Source organism: Cariama cristata, unplaced genomic scaffold (assembly GCF_000690535.1).
Source record: "Cariama cristata isolate BGI_N322 unplaced genomic scaffold, ASM69053v1 scaffold31194, whole genome shotgun sequence".
NCBI classification, from domain to species: domain Eukaryota; kingdom Metazoa; phylum Chordata; class Aves; order Cariamiformes; family Cariamidae; genus Cariama; species Cariama cristata.
In genome coordinates this window covers 19,197-40,272 of record NW_009611887.1, presented here as the reverse complement: position 1 = coordinate 40,272, position 21,076 = coordinate 19,197, and the positions used below count along the sequence as shown (strand labels likewise).

Below are 21,076 nucleotides of genomic sequence, written 5' to 3'. Positions count from 1 at the left end.
AGTATCTGCTCTTGGATATTAGGAGAAAAAAAAAAAGGTGCAAATCAAGAGGGTATTTTGATTCCTGTTTTCAGCTGTGCCTTTGCAGAATTAAAGGAAAAGGAATTGAAAAGGAAACTTCTATCTCCTTCACTCTAGACATTTTAAAAGAGGAGGGACTGAATTTTTCTTCAATGCACCGAGCAGCTTGTATGTGGGATCACTTTACTTTCTTACTGTCAGACATCAGATGCCATTGGAAGTATGATACTGGGGTACACTTACAGCACCTCATAAAGCCATTTCACCTGCTGTGGCCCCTGTCTTCAGTGAAATGGGTGAGCATTTTATCTACTGAAAGGCAGGTTTCAGGCAGTATTGGGTAACAGAATGGAGAGTAAAGACTCCTTTAGCAGTCGGTGACAGCAAAGGAAAACCAGACCAGAAGGAAAAGCAGACCAGAAGAGCCCACTTGTACCCACGCTGCAGGCAGACAAGAAAAGGAGAAAGTCCCAAAATAAACACGCTAGCACCATGATCTGCCTTGCACTTAAGCTGAACTTTTGTGCTATTTAAGGCAAACCAAAGGGCCCTAGTTGATTATTGCAAATGTTCTGTTTGCTGGTTGAGAAATCAGTAACCTTGCTGAACTGTCATTTTTTGGGGGGGAAGTTGTCTTATCCTTCCAGACCAAGCAGAGGTAAAGCGAAAGTCGCCTGTCCTGAAGAAAGAAGCCTGTCCCCAGTGGAAACACTTGTTTGTCTTTGATGGCGTTACCCCAGCTCAGCTACAGCAATCATGTCTACACTTGACTGTCTGGGACCAGGCAACTTTCAGCTCAAGTGATCAATTCCTAGGAGGAGCCAAGCTTGGTGCAAGTAAGTTTGTTATCACTAAAATTTGAAGGTAATTTTGTAAAAAGTGCATTTAGTTTACCTTCTAAATAAAAATATTTACACTGTGCTATTTATTACCTGCTGTCATGTGCCTACATGTACAGCCCCAGCCCCTGTCCTAAGCAGCTTGCCATCTTGAGCTTTGATCCTGCAAGAACCGATGCATGTGTTTTAGTGGAGGTCTGTGCAGAAGCTCAAGGTTGTCAGTGGGAATTTTCAAGAAGGCCAGTTGTTAGCACGGTAACTTTTAGTGTCAGAGCCTGGCCATGCTAAGACAGGCACAGAAAAGTTGGGTGGAGTTAACTTATCTAGACCTGTGTATATTTTTAAGACTTCTTCCTTGAGCTGTTTCCTATGAAGTGTCTAATTTTAAATACTATCTCATAAAAAGAAGCACAAGAACTAATGAGCTAGTAGACCCCAACCTTGCTGAGGTTTGTGCTTACTCTTTTACAACCACAAATCAATCCCATCAATGGGAGATACAAAAAGTGAAACTTGCACAGAAGGGGCTATTGCGCATTTGCGTTTTGGGCCCTGTTTGAACATAAGAACGAGCTGAGAAACCCTCTGCTCACTGACTAGGCCCTGTGGAACTGGTAGTTGAGCAGGGAAAGCATTGTCACTTGAAGACTGCCCAATGGAGTCTCTCACCCCTGTCGTCCCAGGGAGTAAATGCTTCAGTTTCAATATTTGGGATGCAAGGCTCAAAAAGACTCAGGCTCAGGCACTTCATTATGGTATCAACAGGAGCATTAGCACTAATAGTAACTCAGTGCTGTGCAGGCTTCCTCATCATCATCTTTCCATTGTCCTACCAAGCATTTTCCATTCTGCTAGAGCAAAGACTACCTGCTTCTGAGTGAAGATGACTATCCAAGCCCTAAGCCAAGCAATGCATTAAAGCCACTGGAGATGAACTGAAGCAGGAGGCTTGGGCCATCCTGCTACTATTTAGTATGCACGCTTGTTCCTCTGCTTTTAGTCATACAACCAAAAACTACTTCTTTGCTCCAGGCTAAGTTCTTCAGAGAATGATTCTGGTTTAACAGGCTGTAAATAATGCTTCAAAAATGTAACTACAATTTATTGCAATTAATGCCTTAGGAGCTAAAGAACAGCTGAAATTGCTATAGAAGTGGGAGAAGCAGGTGGTTTGTTATCTAGTCAGTTGGGCTAGTCACTCTGACTTTTCCTTTTGCTTTCTTGCAGAAGAAGTGTGTGGCTCTGCAGACCTTGTTTCTCAGTCACTGCTCCAATGGCAGGAAATGCTCCACAGCCCAAACATGTGGATGGACTTTACACTTGTACTGCATTCAAATAAGGAAGACTTCAAATCATGAGAGATTACCGCACAACAACTTTTCCTTCCCCCTGTGATGTTTGAAATTCAAGTGGCATGTACCCTTCAGGTCTGGGGAAAGGTACGCTGCAATAGTACCTACTCCAGCCTTTGGGCAATAGTCATGCGTTTGAAAGTGTGTGATGTTCTGAGGGTTTTATTTCTTCAAAAGTTAAGGCTTTGTTCTTCTGTGTGTCTCCAGCTGGAGTATAAGGTTAGTAGTGTTTCTTCAGGAGTGCCAAACTCAGTTGGAAATGTATTATGCTGGCAAGGCAACAGTAGCCAGATGATCTGCAGTTTTACACTTCTGGGCATAGCAGAACTGTAAGTATTTAATTTAATCACAGCGAGGAATACTTCTTAGAGAAAGTAACTGTTACCTTGAAGTTACATGCTTTTACTCCAGTCTTGATGTTTTACACTAGTTTTCAGTTTTCTCTGAACACGTCTATCTTTAACTCCTTGCTGCAGCTGGGTGATGCTAACACCTCTGTGCTTCAGAATTATCTATGCTGCCACTATTATTTCACATGATCCTAAAAAGCTTTGGCCTGTAGCCACAGGCCGAAGGCATGCTGTGTCATGGTGCTCAAAACCAGCTAAATGTATAAATTCTCCCTCAGTAGGAGTACAGGACAACAGCTGTTAGAAATAAGTGCAGTTGCTCTTATCAGCTGCTGATGTAAGATGGTATTAACATGTCTGATCCATATGGGATACAGCACAGGACAAGAGTTTAGCCAAGGTTATCATTTATTCATGTGAACTGGTAGAAATGCAAGCTTAAGGCCCGACTACTGGGTCAGTTCACTTTGCCTCAGATGTAGCACTACAGCCAGCAGAAGATTCACATATACAACTAGAACTACTGCTGCTGTTACACACCTCTAGTCATTACAGCAAGCATTCTCCTTTCTCCTTTCTTCCTTTCCAGGTCAATGAGGCTTTTAAGGACTTAAGAGTTCAAGACACAGGGATTCAGAGGCTAAGCTCAGGAACTAAAAGAGCAGTAGCACACCTTGTTACACAAAATACATCTCACACATGAAACACTTGACTCCAAGTCTTTTGTTACTTTGCAGATCTTTTATTTGGATGTTTGCTGCTGCAAATAAAAAAACCCACACAAGATACAACTTGAGTATAAAGCAGCATAGATGTAAATGGAAGAGAAGAGCTGACAACATACTGTATCTCACTTTCTAACAGATTTTCAAGGAAAGAGGGAGATTAAGGGGGAAGGAATGGTCACAGAAATGCTCTCCACTAGAGAGAATACAACTGTGATATAAACAAGCAGTCCCTTCATCTTTGGAGTCTGAAACTTTAAATCAAACATTTAAAAAAATTAGAAAATTTGTTAGAAAAATAGGTGCAGTAAAATTGTATATATTGGATCATGTGTACGTATAAGAGTTTTCATTAAGTAAAAAAAAGATCTTTACAAATAATGCTGTATAACAAATAATCAGCTGCACTGTATCAGACTACAGTGTTTAGGCATTTTTACAGATGCAAATCTTATTAAATCTGAAAAGTAACAAAATATACAGAGCAAACTATTTCCCTTTAAACTAGTATTACAATCCATGTATTGCATGTTTTTTATATATATATATAAATACTACACTATAACTGATCAGTAATGAAGCTGGGATGCAAACACAGTAGTGGATTAGATTCCAACAGAGTATTTGCCTAGCTGTTACATGAGGAGGGTATCTGTGTCCCTGTGCCACACTTCTGAGCCATCACTGCAGAATTTCTCCAGTTGAGAACAGCAACCAGGAAAAGCCTAATTTCTAGACAAAGTAGTTCTGGGGTGTTGTCAGTTCTTTTGTGTGTTGGGGGAATACAGGCATCAAGACAAAGAAAAAAAAACCCCAGGGTGTACACACACACGTGCATGCATGTACAAACATACATACAGGTGCTTGCAAATCCTGTCTTCTCAACTGTTGGACTTTACGCTATAAGTAATAATAGAAAGACATATGGCACGAAATTCACCCACAGTTGCTTATTTTGAGACCAAGCTGAATCCAGCACCTGCACAGGACACGTATCTTCACTAGAAGCACAGCCTATTAAAATTTGTCTTGCTTGAAGAGAGATGTGACATAAGGCCTTTTGGCACTAAGCAAAGGCATGAGCAACTTACCAGGATCAGTGGTACGATGAGTTTTTACCTATACCAAATTTAATAGAAAGTATGGTATAAAAGGGAGATTCAAACACCTCTGGGTTGAGAGAACATTTGTTAAGTGTCATACAGTGACCCCTCCTCAGGGGGAAAAAAACAAAACCAAAACAAAAAAACCACACAACAAAAAAAAACCCCACCAAACAAGAACACAGCATTAAGATCTGCCTTTCCCACAGTCCTGCCTTCTTGTTACAAGCATCATTACATCGCCTCAAACTCATCAATTCTCTGCTTGGTGTTCCCTTGCCGGATCTGCCGCAGCGTCTTGTACTTGTCACGTCCCTGTCGCATGTTCTCCGAGTGGATAATGTCATTGTGGGTCCTCTTATTCTCATCTCTAGCCTGGGCCAGCTCATCTGTCAGTGCCTGCAATATAAAGAACATTAAATACAGATTATACACCAGGAGCTTTCAGCTTGTGAGTAGTGGTCTTTGGTGAGAGCTGACAGTTGTTAGATGACCAGACAGATCAGCGATATGAATATAACACATGCTTTCCATAAATGCTATGGATGATGTAAGTAATCTCAAAGCCTGAGCAATGAGAGTAACCTTTATATACCTTGCCTTTAATTCAAACTGCCTAGAGGAACCGTAAACAAAGGCGAACTATCATGCTTGCTTAACCAAGCAGTTAAATGATCTGTTTTCCAGGAATGATTGGAGGAGGTGGAGTAATTGAAACAAACATTGTCTTACCCTCAGCTGCCTCTGTACACGTTCATTCTTCTCTGCTTCAGTAATGCGTTTCTCCTCGTTGCGGTCATTCCTGATCCCCTCGCTGGAGAACTCTGCGCTGTAGGCAGAGTACTCGGATCCTTCATCTTGCAAGTTATCGTGGACATGGTAGTTCACCGGCTCGTAGACAGGCGGTGGGGGTGGAGGTGGAGCAGTCATTACCAGCTGCAGCTCCTCCTTTGTCTTTACCAGGTCCTCCTGGGCTTCCTTGGCCTTTGGGAAAAGAATGAAAAATATTTTACATGCATTTCTTGCTTTAAACCAGCTTAATGAATACTTCCTTCAGTGCTTATCTTCCCCGTTTTTGCAATCTACTATGAAAAGCAAGAAAGAGGGAATTAAATCTGTTACAGTCTTACACAAATCTATCTTTTTTTTTTTTTGCTAGTAATGCTATCATCATCAGGGAATCTGAGCAAAGAATCTTTTTCCAATAAAACACACTCTCGGAAAAATCATTCTGTGGGAAGCTACAGTTATCTTCATCTGAAGAGCTGTAGATATAGGTTCTGCAGAGCAAGAACTTAAATTCATTCCCAAGTTAGCATTTTTAATGCAGTTACCCTAGGCAGTCAGCTGCCCTCCCCTGCGGCTGGCAGCACCAGTCGGATGGCACCAGGAATACCAGGCGCTCCGAACCTTGCATGGTTTATTTTTGGTTTTAGTGCATCAAATCATTAAAATCTCCCAACCCAGGTACCAAGAAGCCACTCACAACAGCATACACTCCTCATGACTGGTACCTGCAGCGTGGCTGCATTTGCAGCATCTTCTCTTGATTGATGTAGTTTTCAGACACTACATCATGGATTAAATGCATCATTTATACATGTGCCCCTTCCCCTCCACGGCTCCAAGATGAAGATCACATTTTTAGGTTTTATACAGGCTTCCATTCTGAATTTTGCCTGACAGCTTGTTGGAAGAAAGGTTTTGCAGGCATATCACACGTTCATCACAAGTCTGCCCTTCTCTGCTGCTGTACAGATGTTTATCTCCAGATGTTTACAGGAGTCACGCCAGGCTAAGCATCGCAGTGTGCTCTGCTCAAGCGCAGAACTTCAGAGCAACTTTGTAAAGCAGATACTCACTCTCATTTGCCATTCCTCAACCTCGCTCTCTTTACGCCTCCTTGCCTCTTCAAGAAGTGCAATCTTGGCTGTATACTCTGCAAGCTCTGTAGCCTGTTGAATAATAAAACTGGAATTATAAAGACTCTTAAAAACCCTAAAACAAACAAAAACTGAAATACAACAAAGAAACACTGTTGACTGAGAAGAGACACAAGCGTTACACGCCACCATAATAAAGACTGAATCGGAAATTAGGAACAAAAAGTGTAGATCGCTTGTGATAGAAAGCAGTTCCACAATGCTATCGCATGTTCCAGGACCTCACTGCACTATGCTTCTCCCTGGAGAACACGGCTTTGCTTTACTCAAAGCACATAGTAACACGCCTGTGTAGCTTATCCTCAAAACAACTGGGTCTTACCAGCTGTTCCTGGCTCTTTATCTGGTCCATAGTTTGTCTCTCCAGCTCTTCCTTAGCCTGCAGCGCGGCCAAACGATCAGCTTCCAGGCGTTCTGCTTCCTTCTGGGCTCGTCTCCTTTCCTCCTCCAGCTGAATGGCTCTTTGGATCTGATCCGAGAGCTCTGGAAAAAGATGGATCAATGTAATTAGTCCACACGCCTGGTCAAAGCAAAGGGACTACAGACAGTCTCTTGGGTAATGGCAGAAGTCACGACAAGCACTGTACTCCACCTTGCAATATCCCTTCACTGCGCATCTCAGTAATTATTTGCATAATGCATCAAGTAACTGAATTCAGAAGTAGTCAGCTGCACATGATAATTAAATCTTCTGCAAGATATTTGCACTGAAATCTGTAACACCGACACGATTCTGCCGCCCTTAACTGCCAGTTTACTGCAAGGACCAGATGTTGCTGCCTCCAATCTCCTCATCTGTGCCTTGAAACAGAAGCTTCTGTTTCACTGGAAAGACTTGTTCCCAAAGTACTTTTTCTGCGAGGAGTTACGTAAAAAGTACTTGCGAGCTGAACTCTTGCTTACTGCTGGCAGAGGCTATACTACTTAAACCCTTCTTGGCAACTGGGGAAAAAGAGTTCATGCCCTTCAGCTCCCAAATACAATCAGCAGATTTTATGCTACTTTCATACTTCGGATGATCTCAGCAGTGTGCGCACATGTGTGTATTTATCCATGCAGGTAGATGTTAGTAAGCCTTGCCAAGAGATCCCAGTGTCACCGGATTTAGGCTAGGTGTAGGCAGCCACCCATGTAACCCTTCTACGGAGCACAACGCACATGGTCTGGTCAGCCAATACAAGTACTTTACCTTTCTCTGCTTTCTGAGTCTTCAACTCATACTCTTGTAGCCTCACCAGCAGCTCCTCCTTCTCCCTCAGCATTTGCTCTTTCTCTCTCTCAATTGTTTCCCTCTTCTTCTTTTCGTTTTCTAGTTGTTGCCTGTTAGAAACAGATTTCACGCTTGAAGCTCACTTTCAGACCTAAATTACAGCCAAGCAAGAAAGCTGGCTGGGCATCTCTGCAGGCAGCTCAATGGGAAACAACCGCCATAAAGCAAGAGCCAGAAGACAGAAATCCATATAGCCTGTTACTTCATCACTTGGGAATTTTTGCTCAGTTTTGGATACCCCATTTCATAAAAACATTTGGATTTTTGTTGCCTGCCACAGAAATTTAGAACACCAAATAGCTACTAGATGCAGGGAGAAGAAACCAGGACTCTGTACTGCACAGCAGAGGAGATTTAACTTTGTTACTTCTCTCATAAGGAGGTGTAAAAACAAGAGCACTGCGGGAATGAAGACAAACAAGCTACAAATAATACAGGAGAAAACCAGCACAATTTCTTGAATCATAAGCAACCTGCAGGCAGGGACAGAAGTCCAGTGGAATTGCTAATCCTTTTTCCTTGCCTGTAAGGGGTCTCCCAGTCCCCTCTTCTCTCTTCGCAGTGCACAGACATGCTCTCCTTACTCCCAGCCATCCCATGGTCCAACACGTAAATCGCGTCCTACCACTCGAGAATCAGGAGAGCCCCTCTCTAGGTGTGCACCACCCACCCACGAGCCTGCTCTGCCTTCATTTGCACGTTTCCTTGCAACTCACTCCACGGCCACAGGTCCGAGCAAAACGAGTAACGCTTACAGTCCCGCTGCAGGATAGCCCACGTCCACCCCGTAAGCCAGAGCTCTAAGGCCATGCATACGCCTTAGGACCGTGGGATGGCTCAGAGCCTTGCCTAAGCAAAACCCACCCCAGGCTCACCTTTCCAGTTGTTTCTGGTGCTTCTCCTCCCGAGCCTGGGCTTTCATCTGCTGCACCTCAATGGTGTCGGGCTTCCTGCGCCGCATGTACAGTTCATGGTTGCCCATGCAGAGCTGCAGGATCCTCTTGTTAATTCTCAGACGAGGGGCATAGAACACAAAGTCCTAGAAAAGAGACACCACACAGTCAGTTTTCCAAGGATGTTTTCTCTTCTCACAGCTAACTGCGGACAGATCATCTCGCCACTAATTTTGCTGTAGTCAGGACACAGACACAGACCATTTAAATATAGCAGCAGGGACTGGTGATATCATCTGAAGCCAAAACAATTGTTATTTATATTCTCTCTTTAAATAAAGTCTCCATAGAATTGACAAGTTACTGTTCTAGAAAAAGTATCTTTTAGAGAAAATTAACAGTCTATTTTAAAGGAGACTTTGTGGAGTTTGGAAATGTGGCAGAAGAATCTGGGTTGGCACGTAGCCATCTGGGTTACTCACAGACCTCTAGTATCGAGTGAGTAGTTTTTCAGTTTGCATCGTTTTGTGACTGAAAGATAAAGCATGAAACTGAAAAGGTATTGCAGACTATTAAAGTAACTTTTTAGAATTTCCTGATCTATTTGATTCAATATTCAAGGCACCATCTGCATTTTTTCAGAGAAAGAGAATACCTTCCAATATCATTCTTTCCTCTCCACGGCATTTCCTAGTTAAGCTGACTGAGGCTGTTACAAGAGTGCCAAAAAAAGCTTTTTCTTTTTTTTGCACCAGCATATGGATTGTTTTGAATATTGGGTTGCAGGCAGTAACAACACACAAGATACTCTAAAATTTCTGGTTCTACAAAAAGGACAGCCCCAAATTTCATATTATTTGTGTTATAAGCAGGCTTTTACAGAAACTATACACCAGACTGGATCTTCTAGAAGTAAATCTGCTAAGAAAGGGATACAGAGGGTGAAGTTCATTACCTGCCTGACGATTTTTCCAAGTCCACAACCAAAGACATTTACAATGCAGTCTGAACTTAGACCACGAACTAACTCTGCACCTTTGTGCCTTATTTTTGTGGACTATGTGGACGGCGATACGGGCAGCGGCCAAGCTGCAGCATTACCACCACAAACCAGTACCCACTCCTTAGAATCCCTCTCCTGTGGATTGCCTCGTTGTTAGCGAGAGGTGGAACCGCGACGGGGCACACAGGTTCTGCGCTTCTGCACAGCAGCGGTGATCGTGGCTTTGATTGCCTGAGCTCAGAAGCACGAGTTGTGGCTATCTCTGGGAAAACTCAAACTCACACTAGAAGCAATGAAAAGCTCTCCGAGTACTATTAAGATGAATATGAATATGCTGCCAAGGACTCATTTTCTTCAATGCGTTTTCCTAACTTACGTACTGACTGCAAAAGAAGGAGACAGCGCGGTGTGCTGTGCTCCCCCACCAAACCCTGCCAGAGCCACCCTGAGCCATACAGGTCCCATACTGCTAACTGTCCCTGTAAACTATTTGTCCCACCTACTTCTGACAAGCAATTTTAAAACCAAACAGTTTGGGTACATGTGATGAACAGGTCCTACCCTGAGGCAAGGCTCACTTACACAGAAGTAAATACTGAGGGCATGGACAGTGCTTGCATTTGTCATTTAAGGCCATAACCAAGGGACAAAACATTGACGTAAGAACATAAAAGAATTCCCTTCTTTCCTCATCCCCAGCCTCCCTCTGGCCATGCACAACTGGGAGCATCACAGCTTGATATTTTAAAGATAATGTGCTGAAGATGTTGGAGTATGCGGGCAGACAGGCCTAAAAATTAAAAAGCTTATTCTGGGCAAGGTGCGCCAGGCCTCTACCCATTCCATTTGTGTCCACTTTAACACTGACTTGGAGCATCCTCCAAATTAAAGGGGAGCTTCCAACCCACATCTTGGGTGGACTAAGTATTTTGCTGTAGTTATAATACTTGCCCTTTTAAAAGGAGACACAGGCATATGAAAAGACCCAGACAACTTCCTGAATGCTTGGAATTAGTGTCCGGATAAATTTTTCTTTCAGGGATAGCTTTAAACGTAACACCACCCGGAGGAAAAAGGACAGTTGACACAGAGGGAGGAAACATAATTGAGGTTTTCAATGTTAACACCTTTCTGTATCAGCCTCTTGCAAGTCTCCCATTTCAAACTCAGATTTCATGTTGGGGAGTGGATGGAAAGCTCTGATCCAGAAACTGGAGATTAATATTTTGTAGTGTGTACAACACGTCCAAGAGGCTCTTCTATTGAGAAAATCATGCCTGACAAACCAGCTTTCTATCTCTGTGGGGTTTTGTTGGTTTTCACTAACAGCATGACAGAAAGAAGCTCCTCTCCCCCTAAACCCCAGGCTGTTATCTGGAGGAAAGCCCTGCAGCACACTGTGCATTAGTAGCCTTTAAACTACCAGGAGGATCTTTTCCTGTTAAAGAGATTTATAAGCCATCACCTTTTGCCAAAGCCAAACTGCTTACTATTTCTCAGGGCTGGACTTACCCACCAAGGCCAAGTACTGGGGTGGGGGAAGAGAAGAAGAGGAGGCCTTTCTCAACTTTTCCAATAGTTTCACAAGACTGACAGAACGAGATCCACCTATACCAGTTAATCCACTTCATGTTCCCAACAGGTCAAAGTAAGTTGCTAATTCTTCACTAAAATAACTCTGAAAACACATTTGTAAGTATTGAAAAACAACATTCACAGGTAGCTACATTTCAGTTCCCCACAGAAATCATATCCCTGCCGTTCATCCCAGCATTCCAGAAGGTCAATGAACACCATGGGCCCTAACTGGCTTTTACGCTTTCAGAAGCGGGGAGGTGAGCAGTGAGCATTAAGATGAGAAGCCCTATGTATCTATGTGGTTTTGCAGTAGCATTTGAATGATTTTTCTGTTTTGGTTGTGGTGGTTTGTGAGGTTTTTGTTTTGTTTGGGTTTTTTTTTGTTGTTTGTTTGGTTGTTTTTGTTTTGTTTTGTTTTCATTTTAATGAACAACAACAGAGTTACTCACCAGGTTCCATGCACTGAAAGAAAGGGGGACAGGACTAGCCTCACCATAACCTGGCTCCATAGAAGACTCACAGAACTAGTGATGAATCGCAGATTTAAGCATAAGGCTACCTAGTTTGCCAGAAAAAAAGGACTCTGCAGTTGTAAAATCCTTGTCTTTCACCATGTTAGGTATCACCATGAACCCTTTATTTATGCTGCACAGAAGAACAGACAGCTATAAATACACCCTAAAGACTAAGGCTCATTTTGCATCTAGAATATCTGGAGCTTTCTCCTCTCCAAAAACTACTTTACTCTGAGCTAACACAGTATTAGTTGTTCATATGCAGTATCCAGGAATCCATTCTAGATATACTTACTGGTGCCTTCTTGTCAATAGGCTTTATAACAAACTTCTTGTCATTGAAAGAGATGTTTCTGATTTCACTCCAGGGGAACCCAATCTTTGGAGTCAGTCTGGAAAGAAAAGAAGTATTTTTAAGAGATGCTGCAATGAACATGTTTTCCCCCACATTGCTTCTAACACACAGACTCAGTGGGATGCAACACCTCTCTGTTTGGGGGAGCGTGAAGACAGCAGTTGAACCAAACACCCACGGGGAGCAGGAAAAGCAGCCCAGTCACCTCCCTTACTGAGTCTCTTCTCATTTCGGTCAGCCACCCTACTGACCTTTGGCTGTGCAACAGGGATGGTCTCTACTGAAGCCACACACTCAGCTTTACCAAACACCTGCTTTAAGTTAATTTCTTTGAAAACAGGGCCCAACATCCACAGCGTGCAGACTTTGGGAGTATGTGCTGTGCTTCCTGGAGGCTCCTCGCGCATCATGGGAGGCAGAAGCCAAAGGAACTCAGCTGCTCCCCACACCTTTTGGCACCCATGGAGAAGTCCACCCTGCTGCGTTACAGCCAGACCAGCTACCTCCGTGCTGCCTTCACTTCTGAAGCGCTGGGCAGGCACAAACACAATTGGTAGAAGCAGATTTCTTGTCCTTTGTTTCCTCCCCTAGATTACAGGCGAGGCTAGTAGCAAAGGGCCCTGTTCTTTCCTTCCATGCAAACTGCTCTTTCAGCCCATCCCACCAGTCACCAAGCAGAACTTTACACGTCGGTCGTGCAACGAGCTGCCCCGCGTGGCTCCCTCCGACTGGAAAGCAGCCCTGCGAAGCAAAGGGCAAGATTCAGACTCCCAGCTCTTCCTCACTGCTTAGGAGTTCAGGTCTGTTGGTTTGTTTAAATTTACTTCTCTAAGCTTCACTTATCATTTGAGATTTTCCTTTGCTTTAACTTCTTGAGACTCTTGCATATAAAAAGCATCAAGTTATTCATGACATCAGACGTCTCTGAGCCATTCCAGTACTTCAGCCTTACATACCTGCCCAGCTCCGCAGCAAGTTCTGATATTACAAGAACTTGCACACTTGACTCTAACTAATTCCTTTAATTCCCCCCCAACCAAATATTTAATTTTTTACATTTAATACCACATTATTATTCTTCTCTTATCAAGGGAGGGTATATTCTCTAGAGATAGCAGTTAACGATTAAGAATTGTGTCCTACATAAATGATAATAAGAAGTAGATTGCTTGCTGGTATCTCACCCCTCCGATATACATGTCTCTGACACACACTGAAGTGCTGACAATTATTTCTAGCAAATGGTTTGAAGACACAAGTATTTAATGTTTAGCACTTAGAGAAACATCTGTCATCACGGTGAACCGTTCGAACTCTGTAAGAATCCTTTCTATGGAGCTCTTTGGTTAAGGAAAAAAGCTGGCAATTTTGGAGGAATTTGACTCATTGTCAGAGATGGAAAGCTATTACATAGCAAAATTTCGCTGGGCCCAAGCCTAAAAAAACACAAACTTGCTTCGTTTAAAAATCAGACTTCAAGAATAAAATACATCCTCTTCAGAACTTACCATTCCCTAACCCGTAACTCAACTGCAAGCTTATGCAACAGTGTGTGTGTGTAACATTAAGAACTGTAAAGAAAATGATTTGATTAGACTGAGATTAACTAATTACTCCAGCCTCTGTCATATTAGCTTAAGTGTTTCAACCCTAGATAATACGATATGATGGACAACTAAAATAATTCACTTCATTAATAAGCTCCATTGCAGATTCTCCTCTTTAATGCAGGGGGGAAACAAAAAAAAAAAGCTTGGAAATCCCTAGAAGAGGGGGACACTGACAGACAGGGCAGTCCAGAGGCTCACACCCCCATAAAAAACGAAACCTTTGCTTTTTCACCTTTGCCCCAGTCCCCAAGTTTCGCACGTACAAAGCAGAGGCGAGGTACGCATTACTATTTTTCTAGTCCCCGTATCTGCTCAAAAGACTTAATTACATAGTAGCAACAGTTACAGCAGAAACAAGTAGTTTATTCCAGCGCTGTATTTGTTTTGCAAATGCTCTTGATAGCTCCTTACAGTCAATGGCCATATTCTGTCTGCTGTTGCAGCTCGAAAAACCAGTTTGTGTGACCATGGTTACATAGCAAGACTAGTCATTCAAGACTGAAGTATTACATGAGTGAAACTACTTTTCTTTCAAGTGACACTCCTTGTTTTCTGGGTGACAGCACATATTAGCATGGCAGAAAAGGCTGCATTTCTCTTTGCCATCTTAACAGAAGCTCCAGAGAGTTCCAATTAATATTTGGGTTGCATTCAAAGCTTTTGGAGGCAAAGATGTAGAACAGGTGAAATCCCTTCTGTATTACAATGATAGTCTGGTACAGATTAGTGACATGAAACCAAGACATGGAATGCAGAGGGGGGAGAAGAGAAAAAAAATAGAAAGCAGTCTAAACAGCAACCCTTCGTCTAAAAAAAAAAGTCTATTTTAACTCCCCTTCAATCCTTCAGTTGTGGAGTATTAGAAGAGACTAGCAGGCTTAGACACAGCTGTTCTCTACCTTGCTTTTATGTTTATTTATAGATGTACTCTATCATTTCCCACCTACTAGCCAATTAATAATGGCTCTGCCTTTACCAGAAGGGCTGATTAAAACTATGAGTACCTCAGCAAGACCTCATTTCAGTCCTCGTTCATGGTAACTACACAGGTTAACTCCTTCCTGGGGTCTGGGTGTTATCCAGCTTTGGCTTCATGTCCACCCCATAACCTGTCTTTTTCAAAACCAGGCAGTTGTACGCACATCTATCGTTAACTTCAGTATAGAAATGGCCTCAGATGTCCAAACGCTCTGCAGATATGTTAGCCTATCTAGGTTCTCATCCTGTATTCATGCAAGAAAAAGCTTGGTAAACTCCTTAGTTCAGGGTTGCAGCTTTACAACTGTGCACGATTTACCAGATGGCATTGCACAAGTGACATCTCTCTCTATACGGTAGGTAGCGTTAGCAGCTCAGGCTACAAAGGTCAGGAAAGTCATGAAAGCATAAATGATGTGAAAGCTCATTTCCTACCACAGCTTCACCTACTGAGCCAAAAGTGGAACACGAGCAAGTTCTAAACTTTGCCCTGATTCTGTAAATAAGAAATGTCCCTTGGCTCCCACACTAACCCTTGCTCTGGGAGATCAGAGGTGAAAACAAAAGCCTTACTTATCATCCTTTTCATAGATGTTGAGCCCCAAGGCATCAACTCCCAGCCAGAGGTCAGTTCCTTTCTTATTCTTGATTTCAAAGTAGTTGATTCCATACATCTCCAGGTCTTGAGCAATCTTCAGGTATTCTAGCATGGCATTCTCTCTGGTTGAGACAGAAAGGAGAGCAGACGTTAGCCTCATTTATCCGACTATCTCAGAAAGCACAAAGCCCTCAGAAGAAACGAGTAACTTTTCCTAAACCCGCACATCAAACACAGGAGTCAAAACTGAACACTCACCATTTTGGATTCACTTTAGAAGTTATGATATTACACCTATGAACACACACAAAGAGCACTGTGGTGTACAGTATCTGGACTTTCCCCATCGGCCAATGCAAATGCTTCAATGAACATAAGGTTAGGCATACACTTTTTTTTCCCCACTCAAAGTCATCACTGATACACTGTACCTAGGTCCAGGATCTTCAGGAAGCCATCCAAGACACTGTTCACAGCACCAGTGCAAACATCCTACCGAGTTTTACCATGTGATTTGATGCTGGACTAGAAAATTACACCAAGAGTTCCCCCACACAGGTGATTCTTGGAGTCTATTTCAAAAGCATGCTGTAGAGCTGCAAGCTTCAAAGCGACCAGCCTAAGGACCAATACAAAACACTTACTTGAGCATGCCGCTGTGTTCAGCATGCCACACCTGGATCCGTTCTTCCCACTGCTCTCTGGAGAGTTTATGCTGGTCCATCACCCTACGCAAAGCAAGGGATATTAGCAAGATTAGACTTTATGCTCTGCACTATTCATTGATGCTGAACTTTGCTACAGTCTTACTGAAAAATTAGTCCCACCCATGAAGCCTTACTGAAACCAAGAAGAAGATCCTACTCAGCCTAAAGACATATTCAGTGAAGCAGAACAATTCAGAATGAAAAAAACCTCTCTGCAAGGCCTTTCTGGTTGCTGACGAGAGACAAGAGGCGTAAGCAGAACACTGCAAAAGAATCACGTACATGCTGTAGACATCAGAGACTTAAAGCAAAGCAGAAGCTGGCGTCATTCCTGGTAGACACTGCTGCAGAGCGTCATCAGGAAGTGTAAACAGAAGCCATTTGTCTGCTAACATACACTTACTCTGCGTGAGGATGGACTACGTAGCCTCAAGACATGCTTTCCAGATACAAGGTTTTTAGGACTGTACGTTAGGATTAAGGACACCTAGACCCAGCCTTCTCCAGGGATGACACATTCTTGACTGAATGCTGCTCTTTTCTTCTTAAAGAGTAGACATTCATACTGCCAGTTACCAGCATGGCAGCAACTTTTAGGAAAGAGAAGCCAAATTCAGAAGTATACTTCCTCTCCCTAACCAACCCAAGCAGAGAGAACAAAACCATACTCTAACATGACAGAAATAAAAGAAGGAAAAATCCCAAATGCATACAGTTCAATTAAAAAAAAATAAATAATGCTTTCAATGAAACTCTTTGGGTCTAAGTAGAATGCAAATTCTTGACTTAAAAAAAAAAACCAAACCACAAACCAAAAACCAACCAAACAACAAACCAAAACAAAAATGGGAGACTGCATCAACCAACTCCTTCACCTTTGGGGGATCAGACGCTCTGAATTGAGGTATCCAGGCTTGTGCACATCTTTGTTATAATCTCCAAATTTGGCCTGCACAGCATAGGAGCCAAGAAGTACTGCTGTTTCAGGAGGACAGTAGATCTCATCGCTGAGGATCCCTTCCTTCACCTGCAGGAAGAACAGCTTCTGCGTGATGTCCTGGATCAGCTCTTCAGACACGTCCTCTGGGAAGAACTTGGCACGGAATTTGAACTGGAGGGGATTCTCCTTTCTGATTTCTTGAGCAGAAACCTGAGAGCAGAGGTGACACCACAACTGAGCAGGGTTGCAAACAATTGAGTAAATTGCTTTTACACAGAAAAAAGGATTTGGGGCATCTGCCTTAAGAGGCGAGTGACTGGCAACTCATTACTGGCTTTCCTTAATTCGGGCTCTGTACTGGTATGAGAACACAGAGGAGACGCATTATGTTTTCTAAGCCAGTAAAATTCCGTTTGCACAGCAAACCTTGGTCACTGGAGAATGATTTACCATGCTGTATTAGATGGCAAACCCATCCAGTACTGTATGTGTTTGACAGCGAACAGCCCCCTGACATTAAACAGGTATGTCACCAACTGCCCCATCAAGAAAAACAGTTCATACCCTTGTAAGAACTGCAAATCCAGAAACAAGAGCACATCAGAGGCATCAACGCTCAGTTAAAACTGCTCAGCCTTGAAGTGACCTATCTTTCCAATTAGTGCAACAACTGATCCTGCGCAAGCAGAGACTAAACCCATCACTAGCCAAGATGCTTCTCCAGTCCCAGCAAGAATAGCTGCTTCTAGCCAAGAAAGTACAATATCAAGCTGCTGTTGTACATCTGACAAATGCTGTAAAGCTTTCTACAATTCCCACAGAAAGGGCAAACTTCCACCATGCCACACCTCACCCAAACTGTTCCCATGGATGTCAAAGTTCTCTCTCTCAACAAAAAAAAAAAAACAAAACACCCTGGAGTTATGAGAATTAAGGAACAATCAACAACAGGTACAAGGTTTATAAAGTTGCAGCCATTAACACATCAGGAATCACGTAAGCTTTAACCTTTGTTCAGCAATTAGCCTGAAGTCTGTTACCTTTTTATCAAGCTTCAGCCAAGTCTGGAATCCTTTGTTGTCCACATACTGAAGACCAAAGTACCATACTTCTCGCAAACCTATGGTTTTAACCACCTGCAACAGAAAGTCCAAAAAGAAAAAAACAAAGTTATTGTAGGTAACATTCACTTGTAGTCCAGGTATCCTCTCAAGTCCTGCATCACCTGTGGGTGCAAGCAACAGCCTAACCTACTCACCTTCATTTCATCTTGTAGACAAAGACATACAGCTGCCATAGGAGATGACAGCACTGGCATCGGCTAAGCTACTTGTCCCACCTGGTTCCCAGGAAAAGGTGTTTCTCGGGAAACTGGGACACAAACAGGGCAGGTGACAGGCCACCAACTGCTAGCCTGGTACACCGGCAGCAGGTGGGGCTTCTGCTTGCTTCTATCTACTGGCCCTTCTTAAAACTGTACTTGGTGAAGCAGACAAGTTAGTTCTCTCACCAAAGCTTACGGTGAGATGGTCTGTAATGGTGTTAGTACTAACTACAACTAGTTAGCAGTACTAATGGCTCAAGTGATCTTGTCAGCCAGTCACCAAAGACTATATGGCTGGAGGAAGCAACCGAGGGATGCTTCACGCAGCTGCAGCAGTAAGCTCCCTGTGCGGTTTTGAGAATTAAAACAAGCTGCAAGTATTCTCAGATGAGGGTATTATTTTTTTTCAAACTCACACAAAGGCTAGCTTTGAAGGACAAAAATAGATCGATGGCCCAACATCAGGACAAGTTTCACATACTGTAAATACTAACCAGCCAAAAGATCCAGAAACACCATCCATTGAGCGGACGGCACACTTACTAGTGAAAACACGTTCCTCTTCCTGAGTGGAGGACACAGCCTAACAAGCTCCTGACCTCCTCCTACTCTTGACCGCTTGTTCTTATAACCCAGTAGTTTGCTGCCAGCTCATCTACCTGTAAAGCTGTGCTCTAGACAGAGCCGAGATTTGGAAAGATCCAACTACATACATATCTGGATCACTTCCTTGATGCTATTTGCAGAGTAGCCCCTTAAAAAGTGATGTAGGCATCACCACAGGGAGCTGAACTGAGTGGAAGAGTTCTAAGAGCTTTTTAAAACTACTTTGCAAATTAAGAAAGTGTGACAGACTTGAGAGGGTGTAGTCACGTGTGCTTCAACGAGTCTAAGATCTCAACCAAGGACTTGTTTCACCCTCCCTATTTTTAGTATTGCTGGAGACACTCTGGCTGCAGAGTAGACTCCAGAGACACAATGATTTTAGGACACTTCATTACTTTTTGCTGTAGTTTCCCCTTAAATTTTCTTATCAGTGGGCTAGAAGCCAGCAGTCTGTACCTGGAAGCCAGAGCTTCCTGGGGTCGGTAAGGGAGATAGGGAAAAACGTACCTCTCTGATTAACACCCTGAGAATTACTGTTTGTGTGACACTGTTGAATAACAGGCAATCTAGAAAGTTTAATGGTATAAGCAGACCAAGAAAATTGCATAGTAGTATGAAAAAATGTCACTAAGCAAATTTAAGTTTTAAGGATGAAGAGGTCAGTGCCTACTAGTTAAGGAAATGGGATAACTTCACTGTGCACTGTATTCAGTAGCCTACAGTTTATCTACTTCAGCAGGGTCATAAATAACTAGTTATAACTAGCTAGGGTTCATGTAAAAAAAAACAAAACAAAACAAACCAACAAACAAAAAAAACCCCAAACCCCACAACTTTTTAAAAACGAGCTGGGGTCTGAAAATACTTCAGCCTTTATTTGACTAAAATTCCTCTTCCCTCCTCCCCCAAAGTGGCTTGTTTCACCACAGAACAGACAAGTTTTCTGATAACTGGATGTATTTTTAGAAGGGTCAGAACTGGGCTTTACTCAATCCAGCAGAAAAGCAGGGGTATGTTGAGCATGGTACTTCCTGTTGCACAAAAAAGTGTTGCAATTTTGTTAAAATAAAGAGTTGCATAAATCAAGGAGTTATCAGGTCATTATCTCTGGATATCTCTTACAACAGAAAAAGTACATTTTTTCTATAAATCAAGTTAGAAAGCGTGCAGAAGTTATGATCCCTCGAGTTCTTCCCAAAACCTAAAGGCAAGGATGGAGAAAGCAGGAAGCTAAACTTCACAATTTGACCATTTGAGTTCCAATACAAAGAACAGACAAGAATGTTTTAGGCTGTATTCTGGGAAATGGTTTGTAAACTTCCTCCATAGCAAAACGAGGAAGAACCAAAAACCACGGCATCTTATTCAAGACGGGAGAAACTTCCCCCCCGCCTCCTCAAATGCATGAAACAGCAAATCTTAAGTCTGACCGTTCTGCCCAGAAATGCATTCACTCCCAGAAACTGCCAGTGCAACTCTCTCCTCCGTTTGAATTTCTTTTCCTTGTCGCCAGGATGGCACACGACTGCCTGGGATATATTCCAGCCCACTGCGTTGGTTTTTGGGACACCTCGGACCGTTGCGGCTTAAACTCTGCACAGGTCTGGCTTGAGCGGAGCTGAACTCAATATTCACAGGTTTCCACTGTTTTCCCCTTTCTATAAAAGGGAGCTATAATCCACCTTACGTGCAGGATCCACTTATGCTAGCAAAGCCTGAAGCACAAGGGCACTGCCAGGGTAGTTTTGCTAGCTGACAGCCAGGCCAAGAAATCATCTCCTGGTTTTTAAAAATAACCTGCTTCTTCAACGCCCTTTCCCCCCCGCCAGTGGTTCTGCAGTTCAAGTTGGGCCACTCCCCATACCTGCAAAAACCTGTTGCCTCCACAGGCTTTATCTGAGTGTAAACTCCACCCGAGATAAGGGCCGAGTAAAAGGCTTGCACAGCAGAAGTGGAGAGAGGATGTCCGAACAGTCGCAGCTAAACACATGGTCTTCACCTTCCCTGCTTCTGTGCTGCACACGTCTACCTTAGTCTTCTCCTGGTATGCAGAAGTGCAACCCCAACAAGGTATGGACTACGGACAAGGATTTCTAATCACAGGTTTGAAACCCAAGCCACAGGACGTAAGGAGCAAGTCTTCGCAAGGTGATAGTCTATCCCAACAGCGCGATAAGCGCTGCAACAAGTGGTCTTCAGAAACTTCAGAACTACCTGGACAGCAAGCTATGAGTGTCTTGGACCTGAAGAATCCTGCCTTTTTCCATGTTCTCAGAATTTTGTGCTTCTTAGCTGGGGGTGAAAAAAGCAGTTTCTCTTCTGTCAGACAGATGACTCTGACTCTTAACAGATGTAAACACTAGTGA

The 21,076-nt window shown here is 43.0% G+C and overlaps 2 protein-coding genes across 3 annotated transcripts in view; one reads left to right on the top strand and one right to left on the bottom strand.

Annotated features, from left to right (window-relative positions):
• The window catches only part of SYTL3 (synaptotagmin-like 3), a 29,639-nt gene extending 27,421 nt beyond the window's left edge, over positions 1-2,218 (top strand). Inside the window, exons 14-15 of the mRNA XM_009698407.1 lie at positions 652-857; positions 2,088-2,218. Of these exons, the coding sequence (XP_009696709.1) occupies positions 652-857; positions 2,088-2,218 (337 nt within the window). The remainder of the gene's footprint in view (positions 1-651; positions 858-2,087) is intronic.
• Positions 2,219-4,575: 2,357 nt separating this feature from the next.
• Positions 4,576-21,076, bottom strand: part of EZR (ezrin) — an 18,303-nt gene continuing 1,802 nt past the window's right edge. The window contains exons 2-12 of one of the 2 annotated variants that reach the window (XM_009698405.1): positions 17,821-17,916; positions 16,716-16,990; positions 15,778-15,861; positions 15,109-15,255; positions 11,888-11,984; positions 8,479-8,642; positions 7,523-7,653; positions 6,656-6,816; positions 6,253-6,345; positions 5,123-5,374; positions 4,576-4,789 (exon numbers count right to left, since the gene is read on the bottom strand). In XM_009698405.1, the coding sequence (XP_009696707.1) occupies positions 4,625-4,789; positions 5,123-5,374; positions 6,253-6,345; positions 6,656-6,816; positions 7,523-7,653; positions 8,479-8,642; positions 11,888-11,984; positions 15,109-15,255; positions 15,778-15,861; positions 16,716-16,990; positions 17,821-17,916 (1,665 nt within the window). In that variant the 3' untranslated portion in view covers positions 4,576-4,624. The remainder of the gene's footprint in view (positions 4,790-5,122; positions 5,375-6,252; positions 6,346-6,655; positions 6,817-7,522; positions 7,654-8,478; positions 8,643-11,887; positions 11,985-15,108; positions 15,256-15,777; positions 15,862-16,715; positions 16,991-17,820; positions 17,917-21,076) is intronic. The other variant, XM_009698406.1, reaches the window with a different exon arrangement.